Source organism: Panthera tigris, chromosome A2 (genome assembly GCF_018350195.1).
Source record: "Panthera tigris isolate Pti1 chromosome A2, P.tigris_Pti1_mat1.1, whole genome shotgun sequence".
In the NCBI taxonomy this organism is placed as follows: Eukaryota; Metazoa; Chordata; class Mammalia; order Carnivora; family Felidae; genus Panthera; species Panthera tigris.
This window is the reverse complement of record NC_056661.1, coordinates 20,387,235-20,410,106: the sequence shown is the minus strand read 5'-3', so window position 1 is coordinate 20,410,106 and position 22,872 is coordinate 20,387,235. Positions and strand designations below refer to the sequence as shown.

The window sequence follows — 22,872 nt, the reverse complement described above, 5'->3', positions numbered from 1 at the left end:
GGACAGGGGCTCCCGGCCAACTAAACCCCTCTTGCACTCCCATTCCCCTACCAGGTCAGGTCTATGCCAACCTTCAAGGCTACCAGATATGGTTGGTTCCCACCCCTTCTAGCACCTTCCCAGAGTTTCAGCCAAGGGGAAAGAGGCAGACCCTAAGCTGGAGGGGCAGGCAGGACAAGTAGAACTAGCACTGAACATCACCCCAATTCCCCAGGGAGCCGAAGTACCAGTTTATAGGGCCCCAAGTTCTGAGACAGGCACTCTACTCCCCTCTGCCTGGACACAAAACCCAAAGATCTCCCCACCCCCAGTGTGTGTGGAAGGGGGCAAAGACACATGCCAGAGTTGTACTGAGGCAGTCAGAAATACTCACAACAGGGGTCAAGCCCATTTTGCTCCCCAGCCTGCCCCCCTTTCCTGCCATGGAGTGCAATTACCCACTAAGATGACTGTGAGGCCCCTGCCCTATCACTGCTCACCCGCCAGCCTTCACAACACGACTATTTATAGCACATGCCCGGCTCTCATCATGAGCTCTGAAATGAGCCTTCCACTTAGCAGTAATGAAAGACTTATTGCCTGGTAGGGAGAAGCCACTCTAGGACTCTACTTGTCCACCTCCCTGGGCAACATTAGGGTTGAGGAACCCCTTCCAATTAAAGCAGTGAAGAAGGGTAAAAATGAACCCCCCAGGGAAAGAGAAGAGGAAACGTGAGCCTGGAAGGTTTATCAGCCAGGGAGTCCAGCAGCCAGAAGGGACAGGGTATGTCTGGGACCCCGCAGGGTAAGTAGATGGCCTGGCCAAGGTCCACCTGCAGCTCACCTCACCTGACTCCATGGGTAATGCGGGCAAGGCCCTGCACCCTAAGTCTCCATGCGCTCAAACACTGCAGGGTCAGTGAAGGAAAGTCATTATTTTCAATAGTTTGAGTCCAGTATTTTTTGCCAATCTGGGGTGCTCTTCATGCTACCTCATGAGTCCACATGCCCAGCTCCTCCCATCTCCACATACACCGATGGCTGCCTCTGCTTTTCCAGCTACCCACACACTCACTCAGCCCTGGTCCTCAGGAGGATGAACAAGAACACGACATCAGGAAGTAGGAGCTACCAGGCTCTGGGGGTTACTCTAATGCCAGCACTGGGAGCATCTGCCAAACCTGAGCCCCCCTCAGTGAACTATGCCATGTCACAAGCCCAGGGTCGGGGGGTCTCCCTGAAGAAAGTCCAAGTCCTTCCTTGGCAGCTAGAGGGAAGAAAAAGGTCCCCGAAACCAGTCAGGGCATAGCTTTCACCAACATGCCCATGCTCTGGGTATTCAAAAGGTGCAGAGGAAATCTGCTGAGTGGTCATCAGCCACCTGGTAGTCCATATCTCAAGGGATGTACAATTTTAGCTTTGGGAGATGCTCCCAGGAACAAGAGTCTGTGCCCACCAAGAAATTCCAGGGACAATGGAACCCTACGCCAACTCTTGTCAACACTCAAACCACCTGCCTGGCTTCCCTTCTGGAAGTAACAGGGATGATAAGAGAGAGTAGTCCTTTTTTCAGTCTCCCCTCTAGGCTGGGCATCAGGGTGGGCAGTACCAGGCAGCCACCCTTACCACCTGCTTTGCCAGCCCCCTCATTGGCAGGCGAGAGGCAGCTCTGTGGCTGCTCTGCGCATCTGCCTCCTCCGGAGAGCCCGGCTCTGAAGTTGCCTGGCTGTGGACAGCCTCGTTGCCATGGAAACTGCATCCTCCATCCTTGCCATCGCCTTCATCTCAAAGCCATTGGGGAGAACAGAGGAACAGGGGAGACAGAGGAGAGAGAGAGAGAACTGGCCTGGCTACACAGCCCTTCCTTCCCTGTCCAGCTCTTCCTCCTTATAGCATCCCACACAAGGAGTGCCAGCTGCCCATGCCTGCCCCCAGGCCCCTGGAGGGGCAGCCTCCCACCCAAGCCCAGCCTGGCCCTCCCCCCACCACCTGGGGGCCCCTGGCCCTCCCTGGTGGAAGGAGACAGGGAGCTAATTAAAAATCTCACTGACGGCTCAGCCTCAAATCATTTTAACACATGCCAGGTCCTGTCAAAATTCAGACTCGGGGCAAAGGAGAGAAGCAGGAGGAAAGCAAAGGTGCAAACTTCCAACGCAGGCCCATAGGCAAGGGAGGGGTTTATAGTTGTCCCTGTAGCCTCTCCTCAAGCCCCCCTCCATGTTCTGCCCCCAGAGCAATAATGAGCCCAACCGGGGCTGGGGGATGAGGGACAGGACTAGCCATAAGCCCTGTCCCTAACGGATTAGGCAGAGGACAAGCCTTGCCCTGCCCCCCCGCCCCCTGCAGCCAGGTAGAGCCTCTGAGGGAAGAGAGGGTAAACCATGGGCCAGCTCTCAGGTCCTTGCTACACAGAAGGAGCTGTGACCTGGGATGCATGTCAATGAGCTGATAAATATTGGAAAATCATTGGAGAAAGGCAAGACCAGCTGCCTGTCCCTCAGCTAGCCCCAGGGAGCCCTTGGAGAACAGACTGCCAAGGGACAAGGACACCAAGTCAATGCCACACTGACTGGTACTGCTGGGCAAAGGGGCCTGGATGGGCCTGGTGTCCTTCCAGCCCTGGGCACACCCCCTCCCACAGCCCAGATAGCCAGAGGCTCCAGGAAGCATTAGCAGGACAGGGGAATCTACTCTGGCCACTGAAGCCACCGGCTATTTGATGAAGCCACAACCCAAAGCAACTCACTCCCACACAGAATCAAGGAGACCACAAGGTCTCTCTCCTTGGAGGGAGAGATGCAGTCATCCACAATCCTTCCCACCTAATAGGAAAAAAGTCACTATGCCAAGGGGCCACCAGGAACTGCTAGAAACTGGATTCAGGAGTTCTAGTTCCTCAGACACATCTCCAAGGCTTACCTCCCACCTGGGCTTTTCACAGAAGAAACAAGAGGGGGACTTGGAACACCACCCATAATGCAGGGATTTCCAGGAGACCTGTCAACGGCACTTCCTCCAATACCACTGCTGCACTGACATGGGCTCATCCCCCTAGGGGTGCTGATAGACAAGGGAAGAAACGGTGTACACAGGCTGCCAGGGTGCCACTGCCTCAGCTACCTTGGTAACACACCATATATTCCCTTCTCACCTCAGGCTGAGCTCATTACTGGGTGGGTGGAAGGCAAGGATTTTGGCCCATGCAGCTTAGGGCTCCTACAGAGGCTTAGATGGTCATGGTGGGCCAAGGTTTCCCCATGCCACCCGCAGTGCTTCCCTTGGTAGTTCATACTGCATCAGGAGAGGGGAGGATGAGAGTAAGAGAGAAGACCTGAACTACTCTCATTTGGGCACCAACCAACCCATGCCCTTGGCTTTGGCTAGATGTGGGAAGGGGATGTGGGGCAGAAAAGGTCAGGTCCAGGTGGAGACTGAGGTTGGATCATACTCCCAACCTGCCTGGATGCTGGGTCTGCTCAGAGCTGGGTGGACTCAAATCCCCAAAAGGATGAGGCAAAGGGTACAGGCCAAGGATTGGGTCACACATCTCCCACCTGCATTTGAGACCCAGAAAAAGATGAGTTCTGCTCTGTTGTCTCTACCCAATCACAGCCCTTTGCCTCACTGGGGTGAGGGGCTCTGAGCCTCCCTGTTCACCCTGAGCTGCCCAGTCCTACCCATCCCTCCATTCCAGGCTGGACAGCTGGGCAGCTACAATGCCAGCAAACAGCTGTTGCATCCCACCCGAGGTGGTGGCATCTCCTCACTGGGTGAAGTGAGGCATGCTCATTTTTAATTACACAGGCACCAATGTGCACCCGCCTGCACACAGCACTCCCTACAAATGGGGGCTCAGACCCTGGAGGCCCCTTAGGCAACTGGTCTGCATCACACGTGCAAAGTGATGGGGGAGGCACAGCAGGCGCTGCTACAGCTAGAATGTGGCACATTGTTATTATTCTGCCCAGGAACTTCCATCAACTTCCCTCTCCCTGGCTGTCTCTCATCCCCACTGGGCCTCCCAACAGCCTCTGGCCCAGAACTTAAACCTGTCTGTGGAGTGGGAGGGGATAGCACGAGATAGCTCTGGGGTCCCTGCAGTGCCACCAGGGAGAGCCTGCAGAAGGGTGGGTGAGAACCTCCCCCCGCCACTTGTAGCAGGAGGGCTCGAAGCTATGAAAATGATGGGCAAAGGAGACAAAGAGTGAGATGGAGCTGCCAGGGAGGGGAGCGAAGGGGCAGAAGTGGCAGAGAGAGCTCCAGGCAAGAACCCAGAGCCTAGCTATTGATGAATAGATGGCTTCTCTATGGGTCTCAATATTCCCAACTGTAAAATAAAGAGACTGGAACAGATGATCCTAAAAGAAGTGAGAAACTGGAAAAGGTGAATAAAAACACCATCACTGAAAGATAGGACAATTATATACTTGAAAAACTCAAAAGGAGTCGACTGGAGAAATTACCACAAATGTTAAGATCACAAAATTAACAAAACAGCCAAGCCCAGTTTTCTGTGCACCAGTCAGCTACTTAGAAAACATAATGGAAGCAACAAATGAAGGCTTTGTGGGGTCATGTCTACCTGAAAGCCCCCCAGATGGCAAGGGAGGGGCTGGCAGAGGAGCCAGGCTTGGGCAGGAAGCTGGGAAAGACTGCAAAAAGGGGATGGTGTGAGGGAGAGTAGGGTGGGGAAGGAGGGCGCTGTGCCTGGCACCCCAGCCTGCTGTGCCTGCTGGCGCCACTGCCTCAAGACTTTTCATTTTCACCTCAGAGCCAACAGCTTGCCATGCAATTTACACCTCTGCTCATATTCCTGCATACTCAGGCTTCCTGGGCAGCTCAAGAGGGGGCCTCGGCAGCCATCAGACCAGGGCAGACTGGGGCACTAAGGAGCAGGGGAGGGTGATTCCCTCTAAGTAGGCACAGGAGACCCAGGCCCTTAAGCACCCTAGTTCCCATCTGAACCAGGAAGCCTCTGACCCTGCAGCCAAGCCCAGCCTTTCCCTTTCCCAGGGCCCAGAAAGCCAATTTCCAACCCCAGCTCAGTCCCAATCTGGCCTTCTTAGGCCCTTGTGGAGTAGGACCAGGGGGCAGGGAGCCTGAGGGTGAGGACCCTATGGGAGACTTGGAAGCTCAGCCCTGGGATCCCCCCCACTCTCCCTTCCAAATATGGGAGGGGAGACATGGCCTCCCAGACGCTGCTGTTACCATGGCAGGCTCCACATCCCACCCCTCTCCAAGACCCAGCCATTCTCTGAAGCATCTGTGCAGTCAAGGACCTTGAGCCCTGTAAGGTTCACAAGCTGACAAATATGTTACTGATTGATTATCCAGCAGCAGGAAGGCTGCTCGGTGCAGATGGAACCATGAAGCCAAGCACCTGGGAGCCAGAGACATCAGGAAGTGCCAGAGGGGAAGGACAAGTGGGCAAGTAAGGATGAAGAGGAGAGGGGGAAGGAGGGGAGGTAGGTGAGGAGGCGGTCCTGAATTTCTCATCTCTAACTGGTACCTCTGACTTCTGCCCTCCACCCACCCCCTAGGAAAGCCCTTTCTCTGGAGACTTAGGTTTTCCTATCTGTATAATCAGACAGCTAAACTTCCTTATCTGAGGGCTCTGCTAAAGGGCAGAGTTTTTCTGCTCTGGATGACAAGCCCCCTCCTCAAAATCTCTCCCCTTTCCCTCATTCCTGGAATCCCAAGCTTTGTGGAGAAGAGCAACAGAATTCTTCCTTGGTAAATCCCACCTGCCTAGGGAAGAAGACTCCCTCTGGATTGGTGACAGCCCAACCCCACAGCACCATCCAGACAAGCCTCAGCCCCCAGGGTCCTGAGGACTGCCAAGCTACCACATCTGAGCTGGTATTTCGAGAGTAGTGGCTCCCACGCCCGCCCCAGCAAAGGCTGGCTTTGTGCTTTCAGCCCTGGGGTAGGGGAGGGGAAAGAGGTGAAGCCAGAGAGACTGAGGAACAGGTTCTAGGACCTAGGCCAGCAGAGGGGAGAGACCTGGCCTCCTGTGGGTACCAGCCTCCAGGGGGAGTTCACTAAGGGAGTCAGGGAAGCCATGCCCTGATAAGGTAGGAGGCTTCTCTTGGTTTGAGGGCATCTGGGAGTAGAGTGTCATTCAGAGCTCAGCTATGTGGCCTCCAGCTCTCCCTCCCCATCTCTGTGCTGAAATCCTGTTACAAAGCCCAGCTTGGATGCTGTCACTCATCTGCTCAGACACTATCAGTGGCTGCCTGGAGCATTTAGGACCCAGCTTCATCTCTTGGGCCCGAACTTTTGCTCCTCCCCTGCACTCTAGCCACAATGTACTTATAAGCCATGCCCAAATCAGTGACTCTGCCTGACCTCCTTTTTCACCTCGGGAAATGCTACCTTTCTTTCAAAGCTAAGCCTAAATGCCACCACCTTCCAAAGGTTGCTTTGTCTTTCCTGGTGAATCCATCCCTCCCCTTCCCACCCCACTCTCCCTGGGCATGCCTAAACCCTGTGACTGAGGGAAATGGGCAAGGAAAGAATTCTTGGGGCCTGTCACTCAGCCCCAGGTCCTGGCACTGCTGACAGTGCAGGTGGCAGCACCGGCAAGTGAGCCTCAGTAAGGGAAGCCTGGGAATGGAGCTGTCTCCACCTCACTGGGGGTGAGGATATGAGGCCCAATAAGGCACCTGCAGCAGCTGCTTCCTGTGCCCAGAGCAACTGCGAAGGTCTTCCTTAATGGGAACCTGCTGGGCAAATGGGCAGCCAGGCTCTTCCTGCCTTTGCTCCTGGCTCCCCAAGCTGACTTCCAGACCAGTAGCTTCAGCTCTGACTGCCCACCTACTACAGAAAGAGGGTCAATTAGATGTTGGCTCACACTGCTGCCAACCCATGCTCACTCTGGGGACCATCCCAAATGTATCCCAAGTTCATGACAAGTCCTGAACCTCTTGGGCCCAGCCCCATTCATGGATGAGGCAAAGTGGCAAAAGGCACATAACCATCAAAATGATACTCGGCCCAGGGCATCCAGTCTGGACTTAGCCACTAACCTTGGGTAACCTCCCTTTTCCAGGGAATGTCGGCTTTGATTGTGACCCTACGATTGCCTCCTAGCTGGTTCCCCCATCCCCTGAACAATGCAGCATAAAAGAGGGCTCAGTAAATAACTGCTGAGGTAAGCAACTGAGCTGAGGTGCCAAGAGGGCCTCCCTTATTAAAAATAAAGTTCAGGGCCACCTGGGTGGCTCAGTTGGTTAAGTGTCTGATTCTCAATTTTGGCTCAGGTCGTGATCTCACAGTTTGTGGGTTTGAGCCCCATATCGGGCTCCACACTGGCAGTGTGGAGCCTGCTTGGGATTTTCTCTCTCTCTCCCTCTCTCTGCCCCTCCCCAGCTCTCTCTCTTTCAAAGTAAATAAATTCTGAAAAAAAAGATAAAGCTAGGAACCCTCCCACATTTGCTCAGCAAAGGTGATGGGCACAGAGAGCGATCACCCTAAATTTCACATCCCACTGGGGTGTCCTCACCTAGATTCCCACTGCCTGGGCCATGTTACTCCCCACTAGTGTTCTAGCCCCAGAGTGGACTCAAATCCTGCCCGCCCCCAGCACTGACTCCCTCAAATTTACCCAGGTAGGATAAGTGGAAACACATACAGAAGATTCTGAGCCACTGGAGAGGACCCCAGGCTAACCATGCTACTAGGAAGAAGCAACAGACTCCCACAGCTCAACAGACCAACTCACTCTTGCAGGCACCTTGCTGAGGCCCCTGTTCCTTAGTCCCCAGCTGGCTGCTCTGTGACACCATCTGATCATCTACCACTCAAGAGTTCAGTCACCACCACCCCAGGGAGAACTGCAGGACTCCCCTTAGCTCCAACTCCCAGTCAGTCATGCTCCCCAGAAACAACTGCTTCTTCTGGGGGCACTGCCCTTGGCTTGCACTTGGGATGAGCCCGGGCGCCTCCCAGCTCCACTCACACTGCAGCTGCCACAGTGTCCTCGGGATCTGCAACAGACATGCAGTTGGCCAGGGGTAGAGGGGGCATCTGCCCAGCTATGTCCCTCTCTAAGGACAGAGGTTTTCAAACCACTTAAGCCTTAGATGTCCTTCTCCAAACAAAAGCTCACAAGATCATCTGGTTCATTAAAACCCAGAGGAAGAGCCACTCCAGTTGAAGCAAGTAAGGGACCAAGTGTAGTCCCCTACCCCTGGCTGCCAAGACACAGGGGCACCTAAGCATAGCCCTAAACTCCTGTCCCAAAGAGGTCTGAGAGCTATGGTCTGGGGTTCCTGCTACTTTAAACCCCTAGTAAGACAATCCCATCAACCCAGCTGTCCCAAAACTTTACCACCAAGACTGCCCCAAACAACCAGCTCACTATATCCACCCCGCCCCCATCTGCCCCAGCTTGCCCACAATTCTATGGAGAAACAGCCAATACCTGACCTCCAAGGCCTACCTGTATTACCCAGCCAACCAGCTCCCACATGGACAATGCCCTTTGTCTCCCTAAACTCAGGAGATGTCCAAACATCACAAGGACCCTCCCCTGAAAACTCCTAGAAAGCAGAAACCTTGGGGAAGGGGGATTATGAAGATCAGGGATGCTGTTGAGAGGTAGTCAGGCACAGGGGGACTGGGTTGGGCAGTCTCACACTCTCAGTGACCTCCCCAACAACTGCTTCAGATAGCTGTGAGCCATGTACTGAGCTCAGGGGCCTCTCACACACAGTCTCACACATGGGATCCCCAGGCCTCTCACTCGGTCCTGGTCTGCTCCATGTGCCCCAAGTGTTCCCTGAACACTCATTAAGACTGGTTCTACCCTGTGGTGAACCTGGGAGCCTTTGCCTATTGCTCTGGGCTGACACTTGGGCCCCAACTCTTCAGTGGCCCTGAAATTTCAGGGAAGTTCAGTTTCCTCCTGCAGCTGCCAAAAGACCCCACTTCCTGGGACAGGTCTCCTCCTGTCCTGAGGCCACCTCCTTGGACTCTGGTGGAGCAGCCTGACAAAGCTGGGGCATCTTCCACATAAAATAATAGTCACGTGGTACCCAGGCATCCCTCGCACAAATGCTGTCCCAGATTGCTCTGCCTAGGGCCCCCCGGTGGTTTATGTGAAAAAAGGCAGAGTTCTAGCCCTTACAGCTCAGCTTGCCAGGCTGCCAAGGTGGGGAGGGCTGGCCGGAGAGCCAGGGGCTGCTACACAGACCACAAAGCTGGGGATCTATCCATCCTCCCAGAATCCTCACAGAAACCTGACAAATGCTTCATCTTTGGGTTCCTTACAGTGACCCCCAGGGCCTTTCTGTCCCATAAGGTGAATCCTGCCCCAGCCTCAGGCACATCTGCAACTGCCAGGACAGCACCTGCTCTCCACCTCCCTCACCCAAAACCCTGAGACCATTCACCCTGCCCCCTGCTCCAGCCTGCCAAGCCCTTCCTTCCATCCTTCTGGCAGCACAACTACTGGCCTCCCTCACCTCTCCTGAAACAGAAAGCCGATGGCTGCTGTCATTCCATTTGAAACACCTTCACAGCAAACCCAGCCTCAGATCTTGAAAGCCAGAGAGGCGGAGAAAAAGAAGGGCACACATACACGTACACACACATACACACAAAGGCAGCTATCTGTCAGAGCTGGGACAGTCAGAAGAGCCCATAGTCTCATTAGCAGCCTTCTTTCTCTGGTCCCAGGGCAGTGGGGGAAGAGGGCAGGTGTGGGAGGGAGCTTTATAATTATCTTCTGTTTCCTAGGCTGAGAGGCACATGGCCACCCCCCCTGTCCACTACAGGCTGAGCCCCTTCCTCATTTCATGTGATGTGCTCCCCGAGACACAAGATCAGGCTAAACACAGGGGCAGAGGTGACCCCTGCCTCCAGAAACCATCAGAGCACCTTGGGCCATGCCTCCACTGGGGGCAGCCTGGCATCTCTCTTCTCCCATAGCACTGTGCCTCACAGACATCCCTGGAGAAGCCCCTTGCTCTCTCCTATACTCCTGGCTTCTTCATCCAAGGCAAGAAAGAGAATGGTAGCCCCCTGCTCCAGCCCCCACCCCATGAGAATGAAGCCCAGAGCACAACTAACAGGCTCCCACGGGAGGAAGGAGGAGGAAGGGCTTTCATCAAAGAGGTGACGTCAAAACCAGGCAACTTGTGAAGCTGTCAGGGGCCGGGAAATTTGGACAAAAGTGTCTAAAAATAAACCCCTGAAGCCAGGAAAAGGCTTTGGTGGCTGAGCTGCTCGCCACCACACCACATGCCACACGTCCTGTTCTGAGGTCTGGAACCCACAAAGTCTCTTCCCGGGGGTGCTCTGCCAATCCTGAGGTTGAGGATGGCACTGACAGGAATGGAGACACCACACAGCAGCCTTTCTTCAGGAAGCATGCTGAGTGGACCAATGTCTGCCCTCCTGCCCTTACCACCAGCCAGCGACCCCACCTCTTGCCTCACCTTGCCCCTCAGCCTCTAGTCCAACTTACCACCAGGCAAGCACAACCCCTCCAGCACCCTACCAGCTGCCACTGCCAGCTCACAAGGGAAATCCACCTCTGTCCTCCTCACGCTCCTGCCCTGCCACAGCAACAGCCCTCCTGTTTCTTCTCTTCCTGTCCTGACCACCAAGGCCACAGCTGGTGACCCATTCATTCATTCATTCCCCAGCCCTGACACCAGACTCTACACCTCCCTAACCAAGACTGTTTGAGCTCCCATTATCCATCACCAAGGCTTTGTCCCTTCCTCCAGGCTGCTCTAGAGAACAAAGCCATCGAATTCCTTCAAATCCACCAAATTCAAATTCCTGCTGACTTTCTTCTCCTGTTCCTTGACCCTAGCCACATTGGCTGTGCTCCGTGCACAGCCCTTGCTGCCAGGAACTGTCCCCAGGGTGTATACTATCCACTGGCTCAGGTCCCTAAACATGTCTACCACCCCAATCCTCTCTGAAGTCCAAACTGCACATGGCACTGGGGATTCCACGCCTCTACCAAGATGTCTCCCAGGCAGCTCCCCCACTATACAGCCCACAGAGCTGGTTGCACCCCCACCCCCCAAACCATGTCCTCCCTCAGCTCTCCACATCTCAGTTAAAAGCACCACTACACACCTGTCCACCTGCCCAGGCTGAAGGGGACTGGAGCCTGCTGTGACTCCTCCTTCTCCAGCCTCTTCACGACATCCAATCCATGCACAAGTCCATCAGTTCTACCTCCAAAATAGACTGTAAATCTCCACCTTTTCTGTATCTCTACAGCCACTGCCCAAGTCCAAGCCACCACCATTCACACTAGAAATCCTGACAGCTTCTTAAGTACCTCCACTGACCAATATGATCTGGGACCCAGTACCCACTGCCCAGGATGAGAGAGCTTATTCTGTATACACGTGGTTAGAGATGATGTATTATTTTCCTGGATGCAACACTGCAGTGATTTCTCACCACCTTTAGATCAAACCCATGCTCCCACTCTGCTCTGCCTGGAATCTTCTTAACCCCTTCTCCAAGGGCTCTTTCAGGATTCTACCCGGGAAGTAACCTCCTCCAAGAGGCTGTCCCTAACCACTCTATCCAAGCTGGACCCCTGATTTTTCTCACCATTCTTTTCTAGCACATATCCCATTTTTGTTTGACATTTATCTTTTTAAAAAATATTTTATTTTTATGTAATCTCTACACCCATCATGGGGCTCAAACTGACATCTCAAACTGAGATCAAGAGTCGCATGTTCCACCAACTGAGCCAGCTGGACACCCCTTGTCTGATATTTATTACCTGTCTCTACCACTTGCTGTCAATACCTATCTACCACTGTGTCCAGCATCTCACATTGTGTCTAGCACAGTACGTGGCACATAGACATTCAGTAAATTCAAGCTGAATGGATGAATAAGCAATTGCTTTCAAGCCCAACTGGGCCATTTCCCTAATACCCAAGTTTACAAAATGTTTCAGAGGAGGAGGGATGTGCAACAGTGAAAGTTTCAAAAAATCTCTGTGGACACAGAGACCCCTCATCAGATTCTCCTAGTATCTGGCTCTCTTCCTTTCTTCAGGTAGGCCAGCCTGCCAGCGTTCCTAAAGACTAGGTCAGGAACTGAAGGAGACAGGGTTCACCACTGCCCCAGCCCTGCGCTCAGGCAGCAGGTACATAAGCCCATGCGTGGGCCGGGCCAAGGGCAACACAGTAACATCTGGGGCCTGCCAGCCACCGAAGCCTCAGGGCTCTTGTTCTGTGGGCCTCTATCAGGAAAGGGTCAGGGTAGACCTGGCCATCCATCTGAGCCTGGAGTGGGGCCTGAGAACTAAAAATGTCTCTGGTCCAAGCCAGAGCCAAACTGACCAGGCTAAGTTTCTGAACAAGCTCCCTGTGCTCCCAGTAGATGCTCTGGCACCCACAAGGTCTTGGGCATTTGGGACAGATGCCAGTAGCCTCTGTCCAAATTCCTAGCTCCACAGGCACCTGCTCCATGGGGGTCCCATGGTGCTGCCCTCCCCAAACCAGCTTTTCCTCCCAGCCTGGGCAGTCCTCCCTGGCTTTCACCCAAAGGACTGGCTGTCCCCCAGCACACGCATACCCCAGGCCTGTCTCTCACCTTGATGTAGGCATCCAGGGCAGGATGGACACGGCGGGTAGCCAGCCAGATGGACAGGGTGGAGGTATAGGGGAAGGTGGCCGTCACCACATGGCTGGGTGCCGGGAAGGAGAACACCTTGAAGCCAAATTTCTGGTAGAGCTGGATGAGCTCAGAGGAGGGTGACTCCTCACCTTCACTCAGAATGCTGCCTACTGCACAGCGGCACTTCTCAGGGGGTACCTGGGGAGGAAGAGCAGGAAGTGTTAGTGTTGAGAGCAGGGGTGTTAGTGTTGGGCGAAGGAAGGAGGCTCTTGGAACTCTTGCCACTTGGGTTCTGTGACAGCTCAGGCCTGGCAGAACCACCAGTTCCAATAGGCCACAGCCCCAGATACCAGGACGGAGAGAAGTATTTTCCTGCTAGAACCTATCCGTGGCCCCAGCCTATAGCATCTTGCTGCAGGACTCATCCATCCCTTCATTTATGCTTCCAACAAGCATGCCAGACCCTGTGCTGGCTGTGGAGAGGCTGCAGGAAGCACTGATCAGGAAGCAGGACCACACTGGACTCTGGGTTGCTGATGAAACTGTGAGATTCTCTTCCCGGGTTCCTCAGGCAGGGCCAGCCACCATCACCAGAGCCTCCGGACCTCCTTTCCAACCCATGCCCCCATCCCAGACCACACTTGCCAAGTCCTTTCCTGGCTCAGCTGGAGAATGCTCCTTCCCCTCCAAATCTCCCTGGGCCCCCAGTACCTGCACATCGCTGTACTCTGCTCCCCTCCCTAGCTGCCCTCCCTCTCCTGGCTCACATAAACCCAAGGCAGGTGGGGCTCCATGTGAGTCTACACACTTCCTAGGCCTGATCCCAGGCCTGTAAGGCCCAGCACTCACCTTTCCTTCTGGTATCAAGGGGTCCCAATTTGTCTCATTTCCTGCCACCTGAGTCTATACCAGACCCTGATGCCCCCAGGGGTATCTGATCTGGAATCTAAGACACTCATTACAGACCTTGTGCTGTCAATCCTAGATTTCCCTTGACCCGAGGGTCCCTTTCTCCCACTACCTGGGGCCCAGTGAATGACCCATAAATTCAAACTCCCTCTACCTCAGGTGCTCCTCTTCCCAGCCTACCTTCCCAGCACCATGAAGTCATTTTGACCTGTTCTTGCCTCTGCCCTCCCTTTCCAAGCCCTGTCAACAATGTCCTAGGGTTTTCTCAGCCCTGCTCTGCCTCTCTTTGATCAACCTAGCTCTGTCCTTATAGTCTCACTTTGCCTGGGACTCATGCACAAACTCCAGACTCTCATTTCTATGCAGTCTCACAGCTCTCTGCAGCTAGGGCACCCATGCTGCACCCTTGAATGCTACGTCATCAAGCCTAGCTCAGGGCTTTACTGGCAGGCAATATGGTCCAGCGGTCAGGACCACAACTTCTAGAGGGAGGCAGGACTGGGTGTGAATCTTGACTTGTGTGACTCTGGATAAGTCCCTTGGTTTCTTGAGTGCCAGTTCCTTTCAGAATTGACATATTAAATGAGATGCTTTATATGAGGGCTCATCCTGGTACAGAACTTAACAAGTGCTCTGTAAATGTTGTTGGTTATATTAATAGCTATGACACAGGAAAAACAAGTGACCCTTGGCCTGGAGAATGCCCATTCACCAAACTTCTTAACATGTAGCTCCTCCTTGCCCATCTTCAGGTTCAAGCACCCTCCTGGGGAGTCTTTCAGGGTAGCTCCGTGGCACCCCCCCCCCCAACATTTTGCTGTAAACTCTTGCCTCCATCAACTCTACCTGGAAGCAGTCACTTAGCCAGCTGGCCACTCCTCCCACCCAACCCAGGCAAGTGCAGTACCACCTTTTGTCTACAGATGGTGCAACTGCTCCATTCACACCAAAGGGTTGAGCCTGGACATACCAGCAAGGCCTCCTGCTGACAGACCAAGGGACAGTGCCTGCTGTAATACCAATCACCATGATCCAGACCCCAGCAACTTAGGATACACAAAAGAAATATTCAATATAGGTTAGATGGAGAAATGGATGGAAGGTCACCTGATCACCTCTGGCCCACCTGGGACTGGGTCCCAGGATCTTTTCTGGGATCACTTCAGCAGCCCTCATGGAGCTCCCAGCTCAACATCCTCCTCAATCCCCAAAAAAGCACCACAACACCCATGACCACCCTGCTTAGAACTTTTCAATGGCTCCCAATTCAGCTCTAGGATGAAATTCCCGAGCCCAGCATGCAACATTGCCTTACGTCGTCCACACAATACTGCCTAGATTTGTCCACACATTCACCTAACACTCCTTTTTTGCATCCCCAAGGCCCCAGCAGGGGCCAGAACCCAGGTGGGCAGGTGCCCATGAGCATCTGAGTGGCAGAGGGAGGGACAAATCTAGGTTCTGGCCCAGCCCACCTTGCCAACCTCCTCTCCCACCACAACCCCGCACACACCCACACAGAACTATTTGCAGCTTCCCAGACATGCCACGTCCTCCCATGCTTCCTGCCTTTGCATAAGCTACTTCCTCTGCCTAGAGTGTCCTTCTTCACCCTACTCCAGAGTTCCTTCTGCCTGGGCAACTCCTGCCCATTCTTCAAGACTCAGCTCAACCCTCCTACTCAAAGCCTTCTGATGCTCTCTGCCGAGCAGCTCTTCCTCTATGATCCCAAACATTCACCCAAAGGAGCAGGCCTTGTGCTGCATGGTAACTGACAGCCTCTCCATCTCTCCCCACCACTCTAGGCTTCTAGACAAAATGGCCCAGGATCCTGTCCACACATTAAGTTCTTGGGCTGTGCTCAGCAACAGCACACGCATGCACACACATGTACACACAGGGGCCCTGCACATGAGCAAAACTTTTCTTCCTCCAACTTGAAAAGAGGAATGCTCATCAAAGGAAAGGGAAGCAGCTAATAAGGAGGCACGACTTCTGAGATCTTGAAGGTGTGTTAGCCACAGGTTCTTCCTTTCTGTCTGAGCAACCCCTCATTTCCACAAGTGAGGACATTTCCTGTTCCCCCACCCACCACCTCTACCCTGTTCTACCCTGGCCAGTGGCTAAGGGGCAAACTAAGTGGTTACTCAGCAAGTCCACCAACTACTAAGCAGCTCTGTACCAAGCTGGAGCCGGGAGGCAGCTGAACTAGGCACCAGCAAGAAGAGGGAACAGGCCCTAAGGCTAGCTGGGGAATGGCAAAGCTGGCTTAGGAGCAGGGGAAGGCTTCCCTGGGCTCCCTGGAGAGCCCATGCCCACCTCCAAGAGAATGGCCCACTGAGGTTGTCAGGAGCCTAGAAGATAAAGGAATGTCCTGATAGCTAGAAACTCCACCCACCTTGGTTCAATACAATGTCTCTATTTGGGCCCGGCCCTAGGAGGTCAGCCTGGGCCTCTTAGTTCCATCTGCTTGCTCCCTTTCCTCCCTGTAGCAGTCATTTCTCAGGGTACTTAGGCCTAGAACAAGAGCTATGAGGCCTCTTGAGTTCTGGCATGGGAGAAGAGGGTGGTCTGCTTGGAATCTAAAGCTTCTGGGCACAAATTGGCCCCACTACCCTTTCCAGAGAGGTCTTGCAGTAACAGGTTGACCCTATTGGTGAAGCCATAGTGAAAAGAGGGTCCCAGGGTGCCTGGATGGCTCAGTCAGTTAAGCATCTGACTCTTGATTTTGGCTCAGGTCATGATCGCAAAGTGTGTGAGACTGAGACCCATGTTGGGCTCTGCACTGATAGTACACAGCCTGCTTGGGATTCTCTCTCTCCCTCTCTCTCTTTCTGCCCCTCCCTCCCACACACATGACCACTCTCTCTCAAAACAAATAAATAAACATTTAAAAAAAGAAGAAGAAAAGAAGGTTCCTGTCTGGCCAAGACTTCACTGGAAATAGGACAAGACTGATTATCTTCCAGGATCCAGGAAAGGAAAATGGTGTCAGCTGGCCCATTTTGGGGTCAATGGCTGGTCAGTAGAAATGGCCAGCCCCAGGTCCATAACCTGCAACATCTGACAAGGAGAGGTGCAATGCTTGCCAATCTCAGGCCTGGAGGGCTGCCTTGACTCCTCCCTGGTCAGCATATCCAGCCCAGAGCTGCCCATAGTAAGGGGAGAAACAGCAACAATGCCCTTCACTTGCACTGGTACCCCCCCCCCCCAAGGGGAACAGAGCAGCCACAGCCCTGGGGAAGTGTTGGGCAAGATAAAGGATTCCATTCTCTATCCCTGAGGGCCTAGCTTGGCTAGGAATGGCCTGCACAATGGACTCTCTCTATGCTGTACCTCCTCACATGGCCTAGGCTACCTGCAGGAGGCTAGGCCAGAGGCAGGCAAGCAGGGTTCCCAAAAGTACAAAGTTCTAGTGACATGAGGCATGGGGGTGGGGGTAGGCAAGAGTGCTAAGCATCTACTGGGGGCCAGGTATTGGGCCTTACCCTTATTACTTAGTCCTTAGAGAAATAAAACCCCTGAGGTAGAGATTCTTGGAAAGGCCAAGTGACTCACTCAGAATCACACTCCAGGAAGCAGTGGGGCCTTGATTCAAACTCAGAAAGAGTCCAAAGCCCTCTCTTCCTATACCACACCTCAGTCCTCCTCCCTACCAAAGACAGCTCTGCTGAGAAGAGGGGGTGTGCCTTTCCAGGGCTGCCCCACACAGTTAAACTGCTTATAGAGCAAAAGCCTGGACTCCATCTAGTAGAAAATCATCGCAGGTAACTGAGGTAGGGAATGGTCTGGGCTTTGGGAAACACCAGCTAGCCCACATTCCCACTGCCCTTTGTCAAGGGTCAACCCTGGGAAATCCCACTCCCTCATTCCTTCCCAGGGTCCATGTGGTCTCAATGTCTCCTGGGAGTGCAGGACGCCCCATCCCCAAACACACTAAAGGGGAAGGGGAAGTGCAGCACAGGCCTAAATCCATACTCTTACCAGCCTTAGCCCCTGCAGACGTGGTGGTCCCAAGCTGGCTTTCAGTGGACTCAAGAGAAAAAAGGAGCTTCAATACAGTCTAGTTTACTAAAGGCAGAACCCAAGCACCACCAGTTCCCATATCTGCCCCATGCCTAGGGCAAGCACCCTCTCCTAGGCCTCAGCCAGGTAAACTGAACTGGCTACCACGCCCCATTTGCCTCAGTCAGGCTCCCCACAAGGGCAGGCAGACAGGTTGCTTAAGGCCCAAACAGCAGTGGAGGCGGTAGCAGCAGAGGGTGGGGCAACAGGTGGAGGGCCAGGCTGGCACACAGGACAGATCCATGGGCATGGTGAGAGCAGCTGAGCCAGTACAGCCTATCCACAGGCCAGAGCTGGCCAGGATCAAGTGAGCCACCAGGGGTCTTCTTCCCAGCTCCTTCCCTCCCACCAACACCCAAGGCTCCCAGAGGGACCAGGCCAAGGAGGGGAGGCTAAAGTCATTGTCCAGACCCCCACACTGCACCTCAGAAGCAGGGCTGAGAGCAGAGCAGTTCTGACCCTTCTCCAGCTTTACAAGGGCAGAATTGGATCTGTGTGTGTGTGTATGTGTGTGTTCACATGCTTGTGCACTGAGGGAAGGGAGCAGGCACAGATCAGTGACTGACTCTGGAACGCACTCCCTCCCTTGGTCCTTAGAAGAAGAAATGGCTGCACTCCAAGAATGTTGGGCCCTGGAGAGGGAAGGAACACCTATGAGTCACTGCCAGGGTCTGTCCACTTCCTGTCACATGCTCCCTCATTCCTCATCCTACCTCTCCAAAGGCCCTCAGGGATAGAGAATGGAATCCTTTATCTTGCCCAACACTTCCCCAGACCCTGCAACTTCCTCCCATACAGAACTCCAGGATCTGGAGTTGACTGACATATATATGCTGACAAATCCAGGACACAAAGCTGATGAGATATATATGCTCAAACAGCATTTGACACAAAAGAGTCCACAGCAATTGCCATGACCCCGCCTCAGTGGTGCCCTTTCCGGTGTCACTCCTGGGCCCATAGCCAAGTGAGGCCCCACCAGGCCTTTCTCAGAAACCAGCGTCCTCCTGCCCAGCTGAGGCCGGGAGCTGAGGCCTAGAAAGGGAGTGGCTAGAGAGCTGTCAGTCCACACATTATGGGGGAGGGCAGCAATGACAGCAGGTGGCCACCTCTCACCTGGTCACTCCCTGTCCCACTCACAGAGCCTGAAATAGCCTCATTCCTCCCTACATTCACACAGAAGTAGGTTCTGGCCCCCATTGTGCTCAGCTGGGAGAGGGAGAGGGTGTGGGGATGGGCCACACAACAGTGCAACCTAGATCCTGTCCCTTCCTTCTGTGAACCACAAATACACAGGGCCCCATGCTGGACACTGCTTAGGGAGGCAGCCGAGGGAGAAGGCTTGGATTCTTAGTCTTCCCCAGGACTGGATGGGGTTTCTCCCCCAGGGTCCCCTGATATACCCACACTGAGAGGTCCTGAGGGCTAGGCCCTTTGGTCCCCGAGGTGCCCCAGTGCCCAGCAGCATGGCATAGATCAAGTGTTCAAATACCGCTTAAAAAAAAAGCATGCGTGAACTGTGTGAGATCAATACAACTCTTGCTATATGATCCTCAGTCTCTTCCTCTATAACATAAGCACTGTGGAACCTGTGGCCTTAGGTCCTTAGAGACCAGATAGTCTGTGATAGTCATGAGCACCTGAAGTCTGAGGGTCCATGGTTCCCTGAAGCTTTTGTGAGAATCTCTTCTAGGCAGAAATATACTGCCCAACTCTAAGAGTAGGTGGAGACTAAGCATCCCTGAGCCATCCCAGGTGTCAGGGTATAACCCAGCTCTGAATGTGGACACAGTATCTTCTAGAGTGACCCAGGACTGAGAGGAACAGGATCAGAGGGGCCACTTTGACCTATACGTTTGTCCTCTGAGCCAGCCAGATGTCCATAGCCAGGCCAAGGTCTAGGCCTAGGTCATGAGAGCTCAGCCTAATGTCTCAGTGTACCTAATTAATATGAATGTTTTGTCCACCCTTTTTGTTGTTGTTAAACAGCTACTGAGGGCCAGGTTGTAGGATGAATGCCTCACCTGTGTCACTTAATTTAATTCTTGCCAGACAACCTATGAAGCAGATATCTTAACACAGCTCTATAGACGAAGAAACAGAGGCCCAGAGAGATTATGTGACACGATCAAGATCCAAAGCATGACAGTGATGAGACAGAATCAGAACCCAGGGCTGCCAGCCTTGAGGCTATACTCTCAGGCTGTGGTCCCCCAAGACTGGCACCCAAGTCAGGCTGCACCCAGCCAACCCTGGACACCCAAGGCCACCTGACCTCAAGGACAATTGTATGGAGGACTGGGCTAGAAGGCCATGGGAAGAGCACTACATGCCAGGGTTTTTCTACCTCACTCTTCCCTGGACCAGCCTCCAGCACTGACCTCAAGGTATACTGCTGCTTTGGCTCTTTCCCATCCTGGAATTAGCATTTCCAACCCAAGTAGCAACATGCTTCTTTAGGAACAGGACATGCTGATGAGGAAACAGGCAACTGCAAGGACTCTCCTCCTTCCCACCACTGAGGCCTGCAGAGTCTCTAACTAGATCAGGCGAGGAAAGAGGGGCAGAGACCAGGGGAGGGCATATAAGAGGGGCAGGGACCTACATAACGGAGCCCTGCAAGGGTCGGGGTCGGGCATCTGGTCCAGGAGCTTCCCGAAGCCTAGCACCTGCCCCGTGCCACTTAAGGTTCCAGTGCTCTAGACTCCCACTTAGTGCCATCTCCCAACCATGTGACCTCAAATCCTCATTATCTATTCATCCCTCAACCAGGCCATGTCACCTCTCACCTAGGCCCAGCCCAATCTCCTCAATGGCCTCCCTGTCTCATCTCCTCCTCTCCTCCACCTGCCATCCAGTTAGCTTCCTAAGTCACAGGGGGCAAACTGTGCTGTGCCTTGCCTCCCAACCTGCTCTTCTTCCCACTGCCTGGCCCAGTGAACCTTTCTACCACTTTCTTCACCCACACATGTCCACTGGCCACACTTCCCCTGTCATCCCATGTCTGTAAGCCTTTACTGCTGTACTTCCCTCAGTCAGGAGGCCCTTCGTGGCAGAGCAAAGTTCTACTCATGGGAGACGTCCCAGCTAAAGTCCACCTCCTCTCTAAGCCTCTTGGGCAGACTTGAGTACCCTCCCCAAATGCACAGCTCAAAGCTCTGTGGGCATCGAGTATAGCGGCTATTAGAAATTCATTTGCATGGGGCTGACTTGCCAAACACATGAAAGTTTTTGAGGGAAGGGCCAGGTCTGTTCATCTCCGGAGTGCAGACGTCATGCAGAACCTGGCACAGACAGTCAGTACACCCTTGTTTCGACTAAGTACTCCAGTGAGGCTTGGTCAGCAGACAGTGGGTAGGCTATAGGCCTTGCCTACTTGAGCTCTTCAGACAAGGAAACCAGAGCTGGGGATTCCCAATAGCCTGTTTGCCAAGGCTCCAAGCTGAAGGCTGAAGAACTCTTGGCAGAGCTGCCAGCCCATGCAGCTGTGGGCAGTACCATCCCATGGCATGGCAGGAGGCCACATTGGTGAGCCCTGACTCACCACAGGCTGTAAGTACAGCCAGACACCCACAGGGTGCCAGTGATGCTGGGCTCGTCTGTGAGCCCAGCATCCTAGACATTCTGGGGAGCTCACCTGTTTCCACTTGCCCCCTCCTCTCCACCAGGCCCTCCTGCAACCAGGCAGCTTGACATCCAAAGAGATGCCATATGACTAAGGCAGGAGTCACCAAAATGGCTGAAGAGGTAGGATTCTAAGCCCCATGCCCAGGGCCTGCCCTCTCAAGCCCACAGGAGCTGCAGCCACAGCAGGAAAGCTAAAAGAGGGAAGGCACAGAAAAAACAAGGTATGACCCCAAAGAGAGGCAGAATCTGAACAGCCTGGCCTTAGAGTACTGGCCTCAAATGGGGATGGAAGAGGGAGGGACAGCAAGAGGAGGCAGGGGACGAAAGCCTTGGCAGAAACTAGAGACACACAATGCTGTGGCCCCCTGCAGTCAGAAGTCCATGGGTAGCTATGGGTAGCTATGAGCCAAGAACCAGACCTGGGCAAATAGAAAGGAGCATATGGATGCCTGGCACAGGAGTCCAAGCTAAATCTGGAAGGAGCTTCAAGCTCAGAGAAGAGGTTGTCTGCAGGACCAGATCACAGATTTTCCCACCCCTTCCTCAGAAACTACAACCCCCCGGCCCCATGTCCATCCATGGGGCAGAACCGCAGCCAGGGAACAGGAGGTTCCTTACCATGTGGGGGTTGTCGTAGTAGACGGCGATGGAGCGGAGCTTGGGGGAGACACTGCAGCTCTCGGTGAAAAGCCTCCCAGTCTCGCTGTAGGGCCCCACGTGGAACTTGTAGGCCACAGTGACATTGCGGATGGGGGGTGAGCCGGCACTCACCACCACCCCAGACAGCAGCCCTGAGTACCCAGCAAAGGCCAGCAGTGTCAGCAGCAGCAGCAGAGTCAGGCCCACAATCAGGCCTAGGAGAAGCAGGTCAGACATGGCTCTGTGCCCCCGACACTGTGCCCCCAAGACAGCTGCAAAAGAGACAGGAGGGAGAGGAGGCTGGTAGCCTGCTCTGACCAATGTGCCCACCTGCCCGCCAGCCACTTATGGCCCAACCTCAGCCCTGCCTTGGGTGCTCTGACCCAGGAGGAGGAGGGACCAGGGTGTTTACGCACAGAAGTGACCTAGAAGAGAGCTACAAAGGATGACTGAAGCCGCAAGCCTCTTTATTTCTTAATCACAATTGTTGAGGCTCTCAGAACAGCTCTGCCTGTCAGCTGGCAGCCTTGGTCACACCTGAGGAAACTGAGTCATAGAGGTGAACAGGAGTGAGTCAGCTATGGACATACTCCCAGCCCTGACCAGCCTCCCTCAAGATGGGCAAGAAAGCCAGCTTGCCTTTTCCCTACCTTACTTCTTCCTTCCCATAGCAGAGCCACACTGCCTGCCCAGCTTCCCCAAGCCTCATGGACCACTATCAGAGGGAGGATGGGCAAGCGCCAGGGTCCAATCATTTATTAACAAATAGGGAAACCATAAGGAACAAAACCCCACGGGGAAAATGTACCACAGGAAGAGACTTTCATAGGAAACTCTCCTTTGTGAAGCACATCGGGCCCTCAGAATCTTGCTATCCAGCAAGCTCACCCATCCAGAACCAAGGAAAGATCGGATCAAATCAGCCAAAGCAGCCAGAACAAAGTCCAGCACTGTGCTTCCCAGACTTGAGCCAATGGTACTAACAAGCTTCATCCCACTTTTCCAGCCCACAGGTTAGAAACAAAGAGGAGGAAGACAAGTTTG

General features: G+C 53.8%; 1 protein-coding gene across 2 annotated transcripts in view; it reads right to left on the bottom strand.

Annotated features, from left to right (window-relative positions):
• TEX264 (testis expressed 264, ER-phagy receptor) overlaps positions 1 to 22,872 on the bottom strand; it is a 30,842-nt gene that overhangs the window by 4,785 nt on the left and 3,185 nt on the right. Inside the window, exons 3-4 of one of the 2 annotated variants that reach the window (XM_007081973.3) lie at positions 21,808 to 22,100; positions 12,565 to 12,786 (exon numbers count right to left, since the gene is read on the bottom strand). In XM_007081973.3, the coding sequence (XP_007082035.1) occupies positions 12,565 to 12,786; positions 21,808 to 22,065 (480 nt within the window). In that variant the 5' untranslated portion in view covers positions 22,066 to 22,100. The remainder of the gene's footprint in view (positions 1 to 12,564; positions 12,787 to 21,807; positions 22,101 to 22,872) is intronic. The other variant, XM_007081975.3, reaches the window with a different exon arrangement.